This window comes from Conger conger, chromosome 18, assembly GCF_963514075.1.
Source record: "Conger conger chromosome 18, fConCon1.1, whole genome shotgun sequence".
Lineage (NCBI taxonomy): Eukaryota > Metazoa > Chordata > Actinopteri > Anguilliformes > Congridae > Conger > Conger conger.
Window position 1 is genome coordinate 24,341,117 of NC_083777.1, and position 16,024 is coordinate 24,357,140.

The 16,024-nt window shown below is 45.7% G+C and overlaps 1 protein-coding gene across 1 annotated transcript in view; it reads left to right on the forward strand.

The window, feature by feature from the left end:
* The window catches only part of pdzd8 (PDZ domain containing 8), a 60,231-nt gene extending 44,765 nt beyond the window's left edge, over window positions 1–15,466 (forward strand). The window contains exons 4-5 of the mRNA XM_061228432.1: window positions 9,467–9,629; window positions 10,701–15,466. Of these exons, the coding sequence (XP_061084416.1) occupies window positions 9,467–9,629; window positions 10,701–12,898 (2,361 nt within the window). The 3' untranslated portion in view covers window positions 12,899–15,466. The remainder of the gene's footprint in view (window positions 1–9,466; window positions 9,630–10,700) is intronic.
* Window positions 15,467–16,024: the final 558 nt, after the last annotated feature.

The following is a 16,024-nucleotide window of genomic DNA, read 5'->3' on the forward strand; positions in this document are numbered from 1 at the left end:
AGTTAATATTTAAATATATAAAATATTTTTTTTAATTATTCAATTTTGGTAGTAAGAGAGCAATTTTGTGGAGTAAGTACAATTGCCTACACCCATCTATATTTCTGAGCACTGATATATATTTGTGTATATTATATGATATGTATTTCTTACATCATCCTCTCAACTTTTTTTGCTCTCCCACATATGGAAGAGAGGAGGGTCATTTATAGTGCTATTTGCATCTGTTCAGTCGCCACAAATCTTATTTGTTTTTCAAAGGTGATGAAGAAAAGCTGCCTGTTCCCTCAGTCGATGGTAACGAGATTAGGGGGTCATTGCAGCTCTGCCTTCAAACGAATCTCGGCCACAATATAAACGCTATGGTCTATAGCGGGGTCGTTGTGATTGTTCTATTTCAAAATGGAATAAAAATAATTTGTTGGTGCTAAAAATATTTTTAAATACTGTTCCGGCCACCGTGCTATAAGGGAAAACAAGCTACGATCACCTGTATAAATTCAGCAATTTGTTGCAGGTTTTGAATCGGTGATCACGGGTTGTTGTTTTTTTTATGGAAATGTTGAGTCGAGCAGTTTTGACACGGTCCCTTATCGAATCTGTTATTGTCACACTTGCGGAGTGATTTTTGCTTTCCACCCTCTATGTAATATGGCTCCACAAACTGATCGTTCTGTATTCCAGTCATACCCTGGCCTGAGCCAGGTATGCGCTCTAACACCCTTTGAGGAGGGGTATTTGTGACCATAAGATTTGATTGGTTGCACAGGCTGCAACAAAGTTTTTAAAAGACTAATGTAGCATTGTCATTATTTTGCCGTTTCTATGATCTCAAATTGATTAAGGAAATGGGGATAAATTATAACTCGATTGCATCAGTGGAGGAAAAAACTATGATAAATTTGACCTCATTGCATCTTCCAATTTTTCATGCTGTTTAGTCACATAAAACATAAAATGGGTTTGGGTTATATTATTGCTACTCCTCTGTGTTAAATGCCACATTTTGTCAAACTGATTACAGATTGTAATGTAATTTAACACATATTTTCCCATAAAAGATATTTATTCAAAATCATTCATATGCGAATACATATTGAAATAAATTGCTCCTTACCTTACTCAATAAATTGCATAATTAATCTGTGTGGCTTTTTGAAAAGAGTATTGAAAGCTGAATGATTAGTCTGTGATCCTTACTCTAGATTGTGATTGATGGGAGGTCCTCTCTAGGTTGTGACAGGCTGGGAGACTCTCGATCTGTGGTTCCCTATCACAGCCCAGGAGCATCTCCGTATCTGCTGGTTTTCATTCCAACTACAGTAGCAATACAATAATTTTAACAAGATGTTCATTTTTCTTAATTAGTTAAGAGGGATTACCTACCCTATCATCTCATTCTATATTAACTGGGATATGCTCTAGATTGTTATTGGTCAGGCATCCACTCTTGATTTTAGTTGACCAGGATCCCGTCTATATTGTGATTAGCTGTGATACGCTCTAGATTGCTATTGGTCAAGCATCCACTCTTGATTTTAATTGGTCAGGATCCCGTCTATATTGTGATTATCTGGAAGATGCTCTAGATTGTTATTGATCAGACATCCACTCTAGATTGCTATTGGTCAGGCAGCCACTCTCAATTTTAATTTGCCAGGATCCCATCTATATTGTGATTGGCTGGGATATGCTCTAGACTGCTATTGGCCAGAATGTGATCAGCTGGGATGGGGATCTCGTCTTTCTCTTGGCCTGGTGACCTGGCCTGTGCGTGCGTGAGTGTGCGCACGTGTGAGACGGCGGTGACGGGCGCAGAAGTTCCGCATTGTGTGCGCCCCACGCAGGCGGGAGGGGGAGGCGCACAATGGCCCATTTGCACTTCTGACGGCCCCTGGCTGCGGCCGGAGCCCACGGTATGCAAATCGGCCTCGCGTTTTTCACGGCAATCAAACGGCGCCGTCGTCCGGGGCAACAGGTGTGTACATTAGGCCGCCGTCCCCCCGCACGCACAATGGCTTCAGTCAACACGGGGGGCGCATCACCGCGCCCGCACACGGACGCACACGCGTGCAGCCTCCGAGCGGGTGGGCAGGCCGGGCCGGGGCCGACTGACCTTTGATGTCGGTTGGCATGTTTACTCTCTCTCCTGGCATCTGCAGCGTGGGTCATTTGTTTCTCACTGCGCCGGGCCCCGCCAGACGGCCTGTCTCTTCAATTGCGGAACGCAATTTGATGTCTTTGTGCATTTAGTTCAAAGGCAGTGCTAGTTTAGCGGAGCATACAATCATGTTGGCGGGTGGGTGTGTGTGGGGGGGGGGGGTGGGTTGGTGCTACGAGGGGGAGCGAAAAAAAAAAAAAAAAAACGATAACATAGCGGCTTTGTGTGTGCTGTGGGTTTGGCGTGTTTGAACAGAGCTTGAGGAAAGGTGACGGGGCGATGCCATTGGTGAAAAGGGGCTTTGAAAGGTGATGCGATGGATTTGCCACCCACGGCTTGGCCCCGCTGTGGTTTTGGTTAAGGACAGCCATCTTTGTTTTTATTTATGAATAATCAGTTTAGGCTGCCAGTACCAGACTTTTTGAACAGGCCATGATACATATTCTGAACACTTGTATGTATGCAATGAAATGTGTCCTGATGTGTTAGTACTGATGATTTAAATAAATAAAACAAAAATGGCTGAGTAATGTTTTAGGCAGGCAGTACAGTAAGATCGGAGTCACCTGTATGGTGCAGTTTCTTGAACCATTTTAAGAATCTTGAAAGCAACATCCTATGACTGTGAAGAATCTGTGAAATTTTGCCAAAATAGCCTTTGCAAACAGTAATTTTATCTTCAGCCGGAGATTCGTTTTCTACGCCTCAGTTTTTATAAAATTGTTCCTCTGGGCCATCTGAAAAGCTGTGGAATGTGCCTGTTGCACTGGTGTGTGTTCTTCACCTATGAGCCATTGGAAAAGCTTGGGAACGTGCCTGTTGCACTGGTGTGTGTTCTTTGCATATTTGCCTTGTTTTCTCGATGGGATTGGCGCATGTTGGAGAAACAGACTGAAAGGAAGGTAATGTGATCAATACCTGAAATATTCCTCAGAGGAGATGAGGGGGAGGGGGAGGGGGGGCTCTGCTAATGGAGAGAGAGAGAAAGAGAGAGCGAGAGGGAGACTTAGAGAAGGAGCGAGGGAGAGAGTGAGGGAGGGAGAAAGACAAAGGGAGAGAGGGAGACCGAGAGGATAGGAGAGACAGAGAAGAGAGAGGGAGAGAGGGAGCAAGAGGGAGACTTAGAGAAGGAGCGAGGGAAGAGAGAGAGGAGAGAGAGAGACAGCGAGAGGGAAGAGTGGAGAGGGAGGAGTGGAGAAGGAGAGACAGAGAGGAGAGACATAAGAAGGAAGAGGGAGAAGAGAGAGGAGAGCCAGAGAGAGGGAAGAGGGGAGAGAGAGGGAGGATGAGAGAGGGAGACTGTTTGCAGCCTCGTGGAGCAGAGCCTCATTGGGGTAAATTGACGTCTCGTGGTGAAGCTCACGCTTTGACTGAGAGCATCTGTTTACCTGCTCCCTGCCGTTATTGGCTGGGATAAATGCAAAGCCATTCTACCCCCCCTCCCTCTCCCCCTGTCTCTGTAATTGCCCTTTAGTCGGCGTTCATCCTCGCAAATCGCCCGTAATTGCCGCTCGATGCTGTCTTTTGTACGTGCCTGGGAGGATCAGTCTTCCTGTGCTGGGTCTCAGACAATGGCGTGGACACGGGAGGCGTCATTAGGCACACTTTTCCACACATCCAGGTGCTCCTCTGCTCTCCCAGACAGCGGATACAGTATGGCTGTATACACCCTGAGTGCCCTTTCTTCACACTCATTTAAGGGGAAATATAAATGACTGCAAACATTTGAGGTATTATGAGGCCTAATCATTAATAATTTGTTTTGAAAAAAAAAAGAAAAAAAAAAAAAACCCAAACAAAAGACTGGTATTTCATCTTTGATTATCTGTAAAATTTGAGGGTGTTCTGTGTTTTCACCCGGGAAAATAGCCCAGGCATAACGGAGGTGGATGTCCGGACACACACCCAGCCAGCGTGACCAGGCCTCGGGTGCCTGTTAGAGGCAGGGGCGACTCAGATGAAAGGGGAGTTGACATGGTTGTGTTCCTCGCTCTCCTGCCCTTCTGTCCCTGTGGCCCCGTTCGGCCTGCACTGCTTCTCACTGGAGCTTAATTGCCTTCTTCAGGCCTGATTCTGTGCTCATTTGAAGCCTTTCCTTGAATCCCCTCCTCCTTTCCTGAAACTTGGCAAACAACAACGTATTATTTCAGACTGCTCTCCCTTTTGTAAAGGCCACCAGTGTGGAAATTGAAGCAACTATTGCCCTGTGTACTTTGAAGAAGACTGATACGTCTATAGACCTACAATTTCTTTTTTATCCGCCTGGCCTGGCTGGGAGTAAATATGGCAGCACAGGCAGGGGTGGTTCAGCGTGACAAACCCACACCAGTCTTCTTACAGTGCTATCCTAATGACCCAGAATCAGGTCAAGGCTAGCTTTACGGTAGTGTGGGTTCGTTCTGTCTTCCATCACTGGAGGAGGGCGTGTTCTGCCTTTCATCCCCACCTGTGACGTCTGCAGGGCGCGCGTAGTCCAGCCCGTAGGTCTGTACCTGTTGCTTTGCATGGCAGAGTCACATGTTTTCAGGAACAGCCTGTGAGATCACTGTTTTTCCGGTTGTGAAAGGCAGTTCTTGTAATTTTCTTTTTTTTTAGGTGCCATGTTATTCTGTCCTCAGCTGAATCCTGTTCCGACTGAGAACTTTATTGGTGACACATCAGATAACTGTTTGTGCCCTAAGGGGGGATTCTGAGTCTGAAATCCTCTCTAAGGGGGGATTCTGAGTCTGAAATCCTCTCTAAGGGGGGATTCTGAGTATGAAATCCTCTCTAAGGGGGGATTCTGAGTCTGAAATCCTCTCTAAGGGGGGATTCTGAGTCTGAAATCCTCTCTAAGGGGGGATTCTGAGACTGAAATCCTCTCTAAGGGGGGATTTTGAGGCTAAAATCCTCTCTAAGGGGGGTATTCTGAGGCTGAAATCCCCTCTAAGGGGGGATTCTGAGGCTGAAATCCCCTCTAAGGGGGGATTCTGAGGCTGAAATCCTCTCAGAGGCAGGATTCTGAGGCTGATATCCTTTCAGAAGAGGGATTCCGAGGCTGATATCCTTTCAGAAGAGGGATTCTGAGGCTGATATCTTTTCTAAGGGGGGATTCTGAGACTGAAATCCTCTCCAGGGGGGGGATTCTGAGTCTGAAATCCTCTCTAAGGGGGGGTATTCTGAGGCTGAAATCCCCTCTAAGGGGGGATTCTGAGACTGAAATCCTCTCTAAGGGGGGGATTCTGAGTCTGAAATCCTCTCTAAGGGGGGATTCTGAGGCTGAAATACTCTCAGAGGCAGGATTCTGAGGCTGATATCCTTTCAGAAGAGGGATTCTGAGGCTGATATCCTTTCAGAAGAGGGATTCCGAGGCAAATATCCTCCAGCCTTTGCAAATTGGGGCGCTCTGGTTGCCAGTTTGCATATATCTGGTGCTTCTTCATTCCCCACGTAACTCAATCAGCACCCTCTTCAAGAGTTACAGCAAATGACAGCTGCATTATTAGAGTTATTCATCTCCCGTCTCTCTGCAAGGCCTCCCCTGTCGTCATATTCAGTCCCTCCTTCAGTAGTGTACCAGGGTCAGTCACACCATGAACTTTTTTTTTTTTGTAAAGCTTTTGCATACATTGACTTGTAAGGCAAAGGTAATTTTTCTGTACGCGTAATACGACATGTCTAGTTGACATCTTTTTTTCCCCCTCCAGAAAACATTCTAATTAAATTCAAGATCAAATTGGATAAATATTACATGGGATCTGTCAGGTAGCCTGCTCTTAATATTTGGTGAACAGGTTTATTACAATACCCTGTTGAATCAAAAGGAAAAGAAAATATTTTAAAAAATTGTTTCATATTGTACTTTACAAACTTTTAAAACATTTTTCACACTCCATAAAACTTTACTTAATTTCAGTTAATTGGTGGTTTTAACATCATTATGGAAATCAGTAGTATGTCCACCTTGATGAAGGTATTGTGAAGTCAGAGCTCTGTCGACTGAGAATCAGGTGTCTTTTTATGATGATGTATACTTATGTAAATTCTCAGGTGTCGTTCTAGGCTGTAATACAGGTGATTAAGACACCTGATTCTCAGCCAACAGGGCTATGCCTTGATAATACCTTCATAGCTCTGTCTTTTTATGATAATGTATAGTTACTGTATGTAAATTCTCAGGTGTTGTTCTAGGCTATAATACAGGTGACTAAAGACTGAACAGGTGTACTATGTACCGTGGGACTTTAGTCTGACAGTGATTGAGGCAGCTGGTTGACCTCAGGGTAAACATTACCTGTAATTATGGGTTATTCTTACCTAGTAATTAGCTCACAGAAGCCCATTATTTTTTGGAAAGATCTACTGTTGTATTCATCCCATCTCATTGACAGGTGCAATATGCAAGCCTTTACTTTCTGTACGTTCCTGCAGGTTTTGCATCGTCTGAACAGGGATACTGTACATTTGTCCCTCACAAAACCACAAGCACGCCAAATACGTAGTTTGTAGCCAAGTAGAATTTGTGGGGGTTTCCTGTATTTTCCATCGGGGGACAGGGAAGGCTGTGGTATTTTATATGATTTTATATTTGATCTTTTTCACAGTATGTTTATGTATAGGTGCATGTGTGTAGGATATATGTATGTATAGAGTATAGTCTTTGCACTTCTCTACATGTTGGCAGTAGTGAATTCCTGAAGGAACTGTATTGATGCCATTGGTTGATCACCAGTCATGGGACTATCATTGGAAGTCTTTATAAGAGGACATTTTATCATTCACTCTATGACTCTGACAAAGGACAGATATGTCCGAAACGTAAGTCATTTCTTTCAGTCAATAAAAGTTGCAAACACAGCAGGAGACACAGTGTTATGGAGTTATTGTTTTATTTTTGCCCTTTGCATGTCCCCAGCACCTGTGGTCTACATGGTCAGGTGTGCAAATTGTTTTATACAATGAAAGATGCATCATTGTTGGAAAAATATTTCATTTTTCTTACACATGCTTATCGACTAATTCCTGACCCATCTTCAGAGCTTGTTCTCTTTTCAGATGATATTATACCTTGAATGACTTGTTGCTGTTATGCACTGGTAACCTGTGTCTGCCCAGTACCTTGCTTGCGTGCTTTGTTTTTCTTTGTTATTTGTTATTCTAAAACCTGCTTGGGCATTTTATATTTCTGTGTTGTATCTGAAAAGCATGTGTCCAATACACTGAACTCATGCACTATGATCCAGTAGAAGGAGGAGGCAGGGCACGGGGAGACTATTGGTTACTACAGTGGTGAGCTGGATTTGCAATAGATTAGCCGTGGCTAACCATTAATCAAGTGGCTGGCCAGCTTTCAGTAACATTAATTAGCTGCTGCATTATAAGCTAACTAAATTCAGTTTTGTACGTCAGCTGGCTGGCCATGATAGCTGGGTCGCAATGCACAGTACTAACTTATATTTTTGGGAGATTTACCAGCGTATTTCCTCTGCTGGGCAGGAAGCTCTTTCAAAAGACTTAGATGTCTGATAAAAATAAAAGCGACAATGAATTGATGCAGTATGTGTTGTGAGTGTGTGCGTTAATGTTACAGAATTGTGCGGGCAGGCTAGAGCAGTCTGAAATCCACCGCGTTGCCACTATGTTAGCAGCAGTGGCTAGCGTTTAACTAAAGTCTACCTAACTGAATACAATCATGTGTCTATGTCAGTTAAGTCGCTAGCTAAATGGCCTGTGTGGAAAGCGACGACTTAAGCTGATGTCTTACAAATCAGACAAAACATATTAGACCATGGTTTCTTAGCTCATTGCTATTATGGCACACAGTCAGCCGCAACGTTATTTCTCCTGCTGGTCGGATGTAGCCTTTTCTGGAACCAGCTACATTGGCTGTGGCTCATTTTCCCTGTGGAACGTACTGTGATTATACAGCTAATTCAACCGCATTAGAGGAGTCTCCACCCAATGGCAACAGTGCCTCCACGCTTTTATGGAACTGCGTAATACAGGTAGTCTTGAATCATGCCAGACAGTGTGCTTTGTAGCCTTTTTAATGATGGATGCGTATTGACTCAGCATAGTCTCTGGACTGTGTACAAGATGACATAAGTTAGGACAGGACTTTGTCAGCATGACAGATTAATACTAAACCATAGGTCCTTGCTTTTATAAACATCAGACAGCACTGGGTGGAAAAGAGCTATCAGGGTGTAATCAATAACAACACTGTCACCAAGCTTATCACAAAACTGGGGGCAGGCTTTGGTCGATGGAGATTTCCCTGCCTTTCTCAGCTCCCTGATAAGTGTGCGGCTGTATAAATTACACATGTTCGCTCTAAAATGCACGTTCATTAGTGCTGTCATATCAGGGTTCCCTGTTTGCACACTTATTGTTTGTTCTGGAGAGAAGTCAAGTGATTAGTACTCTGAGTAACTGAGTAAATAAATATCCTGCAGTTGAAACACTGGGCTCCCAGCTGAGCCATCATTTCAGATTGCTTGCACAAAAACTCTTGGCAGTGAGAAAAGTAGACAGTGTTACTCAGTGTAAACACGATTAACCTCAGGCTCCTAGGGATTAAAAAAAATCTGTGTCCTTGTTATGTCTCAGTCTGTAGTGTTGTTGAGACAGAAAGTGTTTCCAAATGATGTCATTGTATTATTTTTATTTTTATTTTCTTTATTTATAATAATAATTTTTGTTTTAAAAATCGAACGCAAGCCTGTCCCAGTCGTCCATTCCATTATTTACTCCGGGTTTGAGGGTGGAGGGGGGAATCAAACCAATCCTGTTCCTGGAGATGTACCATCTTGTACATTTTCATTTCATCCCTAATTTGGGCACGCCTCATTCTACTAATTAGGCTAGCAGCTGAACGAGAGCTGAGGTGTGCTTTTTTTTAGTTGGTTGGAATGAAAACGTACAGGAGAGTAGATCTCCAGGAAGAGGGTTGTTCTGACCTGGTGTATTCTTTTGGCTCATAGAGGAGTGAAACTTACAGTCAGACTCAGTCAGACTAACATTTAGCTCCCAAAGAGCTATTGAAGGAAAGTGTATTACACAGTGACACAGCAAAAAATAATCTCATCAGCAGGATTATACAGACTGTAGATGGAAATATTACCAGAAAAAAACACTCCATCTGTATTTCTTTTTATTTTTGGTTTTCAGCACAAAGGAATAGTGAATCGATAGACTAGATCCATACTTGTGGCTGTGCATCTGGCAGCCACCACCGTTTAACTCACTGCGTGAATGCCATTCCCTATTCCGCACCCTTACGTCCGTCGTTAACCGGGATGCTGTGCTCTGTGCCTTGTGTTCCAGACGGAGGTGATCAAAGGCGCTTCCCAGAGCTTCGGCATGACGTTCCGACACGTTCCGGCCAGCGAGGGGGACGCCGTGCACGTCAGCATCGAGACGGTCACCCCCAACTCCCCCGCTGCCCTGGCCGACCTGCAGAGGGGCGATCGGCTCATCGCCATTAGCGGTGAGAGAGGGCGCACTGACAGATTTAGCGTTGGGATGCACCGAGTTTACAGCTGATGGCTTTGGCTTTGACTGGGCTCCGTAGTTCAGTCTTGAATCCTGTAGTTGAGATACCAACTTTGTGTATACTTCTGCGTCTATATTACTCACATTTGAACACATGACAAGATAACTGGCTATCAAGAATTCGATGAGGATTGATCAGTCATAAATGGTTTGGTACTGTACGGCGGATTATCACCTAAACACAATTCATGTTGACTGGTCTTCGGCTCATGAATAAATTGTAATTGACATGCAAAATCCATTTTTAAGTTTGTTAAATCTGTCTTCTGTCGGTAGTTACAGAGGACCAATTTAAAGGGCCGATTTACAGTATGCAAGTCTCTATAAAGTACATGGCTGTGAATTGAACAGTAACATTAATCCTGTATCCATTTATTTAATCTGTTGCAGGCAGTTATGACACTTCCTGAACATTTAGGAATTATGCTAAGCAGACAGCATGAAGGTTTCTTTAATCATATCTCAAATCAAATCTATATCCTTGAAATGAAATGATGTTTCTGAATGAAGGGCGGTACTGGTGTCATTTTCTTTCATTTGTTAGGGTTGATTCATTGAGCTTGGAATACAGTGTCCTTTTTGTATTTAATATTTTTTATTGAATGCATAATTATTGAACACATAATCATAATCACATAATTTGATTGAAGCTCCAGTTTGATTGATTGTGGAGGGCGTTACTTTTCTAACTTATGTCATATATATTTAAAATATGTGGCAATTATATCATGAGTATTTGAGAAATGTTGTGTGCCTTGTGATGGATTGATGGCATGTCCAGGCTGCATTCCTGCCTCTTGCTCAATGCATTCTGGGCTAGGCTCCAACCGACCAGGAATGAGCGGGTTGGATAATTGATGGATGGGCAGATGGAGTATATAACAAATAACGTAACATGAAGGGCACAGTAACAGTGATAGCAATGGTACCAAACCGCATTGTTGAAAAACACTGAATAGCCCCCAGTGCAGGCTCTGACATCCTTTTCTGTGTTTTTTGCGGACAGGTGTGAAAGTGACATCTTCTGTGCAAGTGCCGAAGCTCTTGAAGCAGGCCGGGGACAAGGTCACGGTGCTGTATGAAAGGCCCGTCCGTCACCAGATCCCCGCCTCGGGCACTCTCCAGGAAGGGTTCAGCCAGCTGGAGGAGCCAAGCTTCCTGTCCCAGCCGGTGTACGAGGAGGACCCGGCTCCCATCACCACCCTGGATGCCTCCGACAGCAAGGATGTAGACTCCGAGTTTGAGGAGCTTATGCTGGACCCCAAGCCAGTCAGCGCTGAGGTCAAGGAGGACATTTTGCTCAGCATAAACCAAAGCCCTAAAAGAACCGTGGCTAGTCTCGCTGCAAAACCTCTGGGCAGCATTTCGCCCATCTTGAACCGCAAACTGAATCTGGCCGGGCTTCAGTCTCCCCTGAAGCCCCAGCCTAAAGATTCCCCCAAACTTGCACCCCCTAAAAGCAGCGAGCAGGCTGAAGGGCCCCAGCGGCCCACCGTTCCTCCCCCGCCTCCGCCCAGCCGCCCCCCCGTGCCCCCGCGGCCGCAGATCAAGCTGACCTCGGCCTCCTCAGAAACCCAAAGCCTACTAGAAGCCGGGGAGCAGCCTGCCCCGGAGAAACCCGAGAGGCCCCCGCCGCCCGCCGTCAATGGGGACAAACCCGCTGAGAAGCCGGCCGCCAAGCCGCCGGATCCCGCCGCCGAGGAGCCGCCACCACCAACACCGGCGGCCCCCGTCAATCCCAGCAAGCAAGACCTGGCCAAAGACAAGGTGTCGGAGAGCTCCTGCAGCACAAGAGACAGCGTGGAGGACCACCCCACGTGGGAGTCCTCGGAGACTGTCTTCCGCGACAAGGCGGCCAAGTGGAGCAAGGCCTCTGTGGTCTTCGAGGTGGAGAACAATCACAAGTACCTTAACGTCGCACTTTGGTGCAAGGACCCTTTCAAATTGGGCTGCCTCCTCTGCTTGGGGCACGTGAGCCTGAAACTTGAATGCATCGCCTTGGAGTGCCTCTCCACGTCCTCGATGGAGTTCCAGACCACCATCAGGCTGTTGCCCCCGGAGCCCAGGGCCAGCGTGAGCCGCACCGCCCTGCGCAGCCTCAGCACCCACAAGGGCTTCAACGAGAAGCTGTGCTACGGCGACGTGACGCTCAACTTCACCTACCTGAGCGAGGGCGAGTCGGAGAACTCGAGCGGGCTGGTGGAGCGCGAGGGCGAGGGCAGCCTGCAGGAGGACGATCAGCAGCAGCCCCTCCAGCCCGGCGAGGAGCTCAGCTACAGCCCCATGCAGATCGTGGAGGTCAAGCACAACTTTCAGGACACCCAGTTCCAGAACCCCACCTGGTGCGAGTACTGCAAGAAGAAGGTGTGGACTAAGGCGGCCTCCCAGTGCATGATCTGTGCCTATGTGTGTCACAAGAAGTGCCAGGAGAAGTGTCTGAACGAGCATCCCTTCTGCATGGGGGCGGACCGACGGGGCGGCGACCCGGAAGCCAAGTCCACCATCAACAGGGCGACCACGGGGCTGACCCGCCACATCATCAACACCAGCTCTCGCCTGCTTAACCTGCGGCAGGTGCCCAAGTCCCGGCTGGCTGAGCAGGCCCCCGACATAGCGGTGGAGCCCTCCCCCAAGCACACGCCCAACACCTCGGACAACGAGAGCAGCGACACCGAGACCTACTCCGGGGCGAGCCCGTCCAAGCGCCCCCCCGGCAGCGCGGCCAAGCTGGCCCGCAAGGAAGGGGGCCTGGACGACAGCGTCTTCATCGCGGTCAAGGAGATCGGCCGGGACCTCTACCGCGGGTTGCCCACCGACGAGCGGTCGCAGAAGCTGGAGCTGATGCTCGACAAGCTCCAGCAGGAGATCGACCAGGAGCTGGAGCACAACAACGCCCTGCTGCACGAGGAGCGCGAGACTGTCGACTCCCGCAAGAAGTCGCTCGTCTCTACCGCCCTCACCAAGTCCGGGGAGCGGCTCCAGGCCCTCACCCTGCTGATGATCCACTACCGGGCCGGCATCGAGGACCTGGAGGCCTTCGAGAGCACCTCCCCATCCGAGCAGCCGGGCTTCAAGGCCAAGGGGGGCCCCGAAGACGCTCTCATGGGGGCCGAGGTATTCGACTGCGACATGGGCAGTCCCTTGGAGGTCCAGCTGTTGGATGACATTACTGAGGAGCAGATCTGTGTGGAAGCACTCCCTTAAACCATTGAGGACACGAGGCTTGTAACCAACAGCAAATTATTTTTTACTTTTTTCCCCCCTCCCTGCCTGGCAGGGTGGGGCTTGCACATTCATGGTGATCCAATCAAGACTTAGAGCCCATCTGAATTATAGCCGTTTTTCCTCATAAGCTAATTTTTTTTCTTTTTATGGTAAAATGGAAGGAACAGCTGATCCATACCAGTTGGTACTGGCAGCACAGTTTAATGTAAAATCTGGGGCCATGTTCACAAAACGTAGGTAGGAGGTAGAGAAGGAGCGCTGACTGAAGATGGGGTTTAGCTCATTTTAGCTGGTTTTGTTCATTTTTTATTCATTATGGACATGGCTAAGATATGGACTGAGGAGATCTAATCCGAGTTCAGTACTCTGAGACGATTAATGAACATGTGCCCTGGTGTTGATATGCGAATTGGGTGCACTGGAGTATTTCATACCATGGCAACTTTAGGAGTATCCCACAGTAGCTATGGTAGCTATACAGGCACTTCCTTCTCACAGGGGGCCTGTATAGCTCCAGGCAACTATAGGATACTTGTCAAGTTGTCATGTTCTCTAAAAACTGGGGGGGGTTTTTTGTTCTCCAAATAGTGGTATTTCATGTGTGACAGCACTTTAAAGATCATAATGTCATATTCATGCATAGAATCTGAATTATTGCCGTTTTAACTCCTGTGTCGCACATTAACTTTCTGGAAAGGTACCAATATTGGAAGTATAACCTTTATATATCAATAAATATATTTTGTTGTTGCGACAAGCCTCTTGTTCTCAAACTCAATACCATAAACCTATTGGAAAAGAAGAAAGGAATGAGAAACAATGTCCAATACTGTATGTGTAGTTTCTTTCTGGTGTTGTATTTTTAACCCATGCTGTCACCTGTATTTGTGGGCACATTTTTATTGGATGCTTTGTTCGCATTTTGTCTGGTTTTAAAACAAAAAAATCACTGCTGTTCTTCATTGTATTTGTTTTTTCTTGTTGTTTTTTTTTTTTAAGTTTCTGTGTTTAACTGCAAACTGCGAGTCAACTGCATGTCGAAATTGTACGGGCAAAAAAAAAAGAAAAGAAAAAAAAACAGTCTGGGGACCAGGGTTGGAGAGACTAACTTTTTTTATTCTAATTTGTATTAATTATTTATCATTCAGACAGTATCAACATACAGTATGTGGCTGTCTTGCGATAATTTACTGTAGCCTGCATAGTCTATGTATATGGTGATGCTCTTGCTTAAAGTGTCGCTCTGTTCTGAACCTTTTTTTGGGATGGAAATGGATTAGGAGGGTATGGTAGAATAAAAGATGCTATAATAGGAATTTAAATTCAAAATAAGAACAGAAACAAATGGGTAATTTTCCCCTCAATCAATTATGCTATGTCTGCCTAAATGCAGTACGAAGGTTATGGCAGAACCGTCAGACTGTTACCAAGGAGAATTGCCTGTACAAGCTTCCAATGAAAGGGAAATTGCGAAATCACAAATGGAAGAGGCATGTTTTTGTAATGCACTGTACATTTATGTAAATTAGATGGGGGACAGACACGAAATGGCCTAAAACGTTTTGATGAGATACAGTATGTATCATTTAATACATTTTATTATTTGCCGGGGGGGGGCAGGGGGGAGAGAAGCCCATTTTCTGAGTGAGTGCAGACTAGTGTGATTGTGTATGCTTTGCCTTTGGAAGTCATTTTTCATACGAATGAATGTATGCCACTGAATATACACAGCACAAAATGGTCGCCGCGCAAATCGCCTGCGACAACTTGGCCGCAACGGTCGCAGTGTCCTGTTTTTTTTTGTTTTGTTTTTTTTACAGCAGCAAGTCTCAAAGAAGAGAAAAGAAAGGAAAAGTTTGGCAATGTATATTCACTCTCAAGGCCAAAGTCCCTTTTCAAACAACTGGAGTGTAATTCCTTTGAGCTCTGAGGGTGTAGCAGGGTCTCGAAAGTCCCTGAACGAGAACATAACCAAATTGGGACGGCGGGGGGACTGGACTGGACTGGACTGACTGGTTTGGGTGGAGTGGAGGACAAGCGGGAGGAATGGCCACATTTTGTGCAATAGGCGTGACGCTCTGTAGATAACCTGGCTGCTACTTTACTATCTACAATTGTTGTATATTCAGATTTTTTGTGCAATATTTTTGTAGGAAACGAAGATAAACGGTGATCTCCCTGAACGGGTGAAGTAGTCTCTCTTTCCAAAAAAAAAAGAAAAGAAAAAGAAAACAAATGGGAAAAAAAAACGAAAAAAAAAAACCCCCCACTGCAGTTTCCCTTGTTAGCAATGTGGCTCTGGGCTGGACTGGGCGGTTTCGTTTGTCTTGCGCTGCTGTGACTTGTGCTCCTAAAACCCAGAGTTTAATCGCTCCAGCCTCACTCTCCTCGTGGTATAACGGTACAGTAAATTACATGAACATTGTCTGGCGTTGCTGTTTGCAGTTTGAGCATTTTTCACAAAAAGAGAGATGTTAACACAGGTATAACATGGATCGTGTATTCGAGCGCTATTGTACATAGCCTAAATAAACAATCTCACCTGAAGGCTGTGTGGACTTTTTTTGTTCAGGTAATGGAGGGCAATTCAATCAATGAATCTAAGTGAGGATTCCTAATTCACAGTTCATCAAGCACCATTAAAAGGGGAAGTATGTATCACTAATCTGAGGAATCAAGTCTTCAAATGCTGTTTTTCAGGGCTTGGGTTTGTCTGCGCTTTGGGAATCGGTAGTTGGATTTCCAGCGTTACTGCTGCCGTGACTCACTGCTCAATCGAGGCACAATTAAATCTCGCTGCAGTGCATCTTGATTCCTGAAGAATGTGCTCTGTGGGAATTGGTGGACTGTAATTGCCCTCTTTTGTAGAAGCATAATTTGGTTGCATGGTTTTTGTTTTTTTGTTTTTTTTTCTCAAAACATGCAAGAAATAAAAACGTTGATGGGAGAGTGAGCTCGCCAATGCTAGGTAGCGGCCTTGCTCCTCTGGTGGAGTGAAATCATTATCCGAGCATCTGGCAAATAATGGGAATCCTGTGGCGAAACGGACAGGATGATTACAGTGCCTGCTCTTCCGTGTCCAGTGCTCCTGTCACTTCTCCTTCA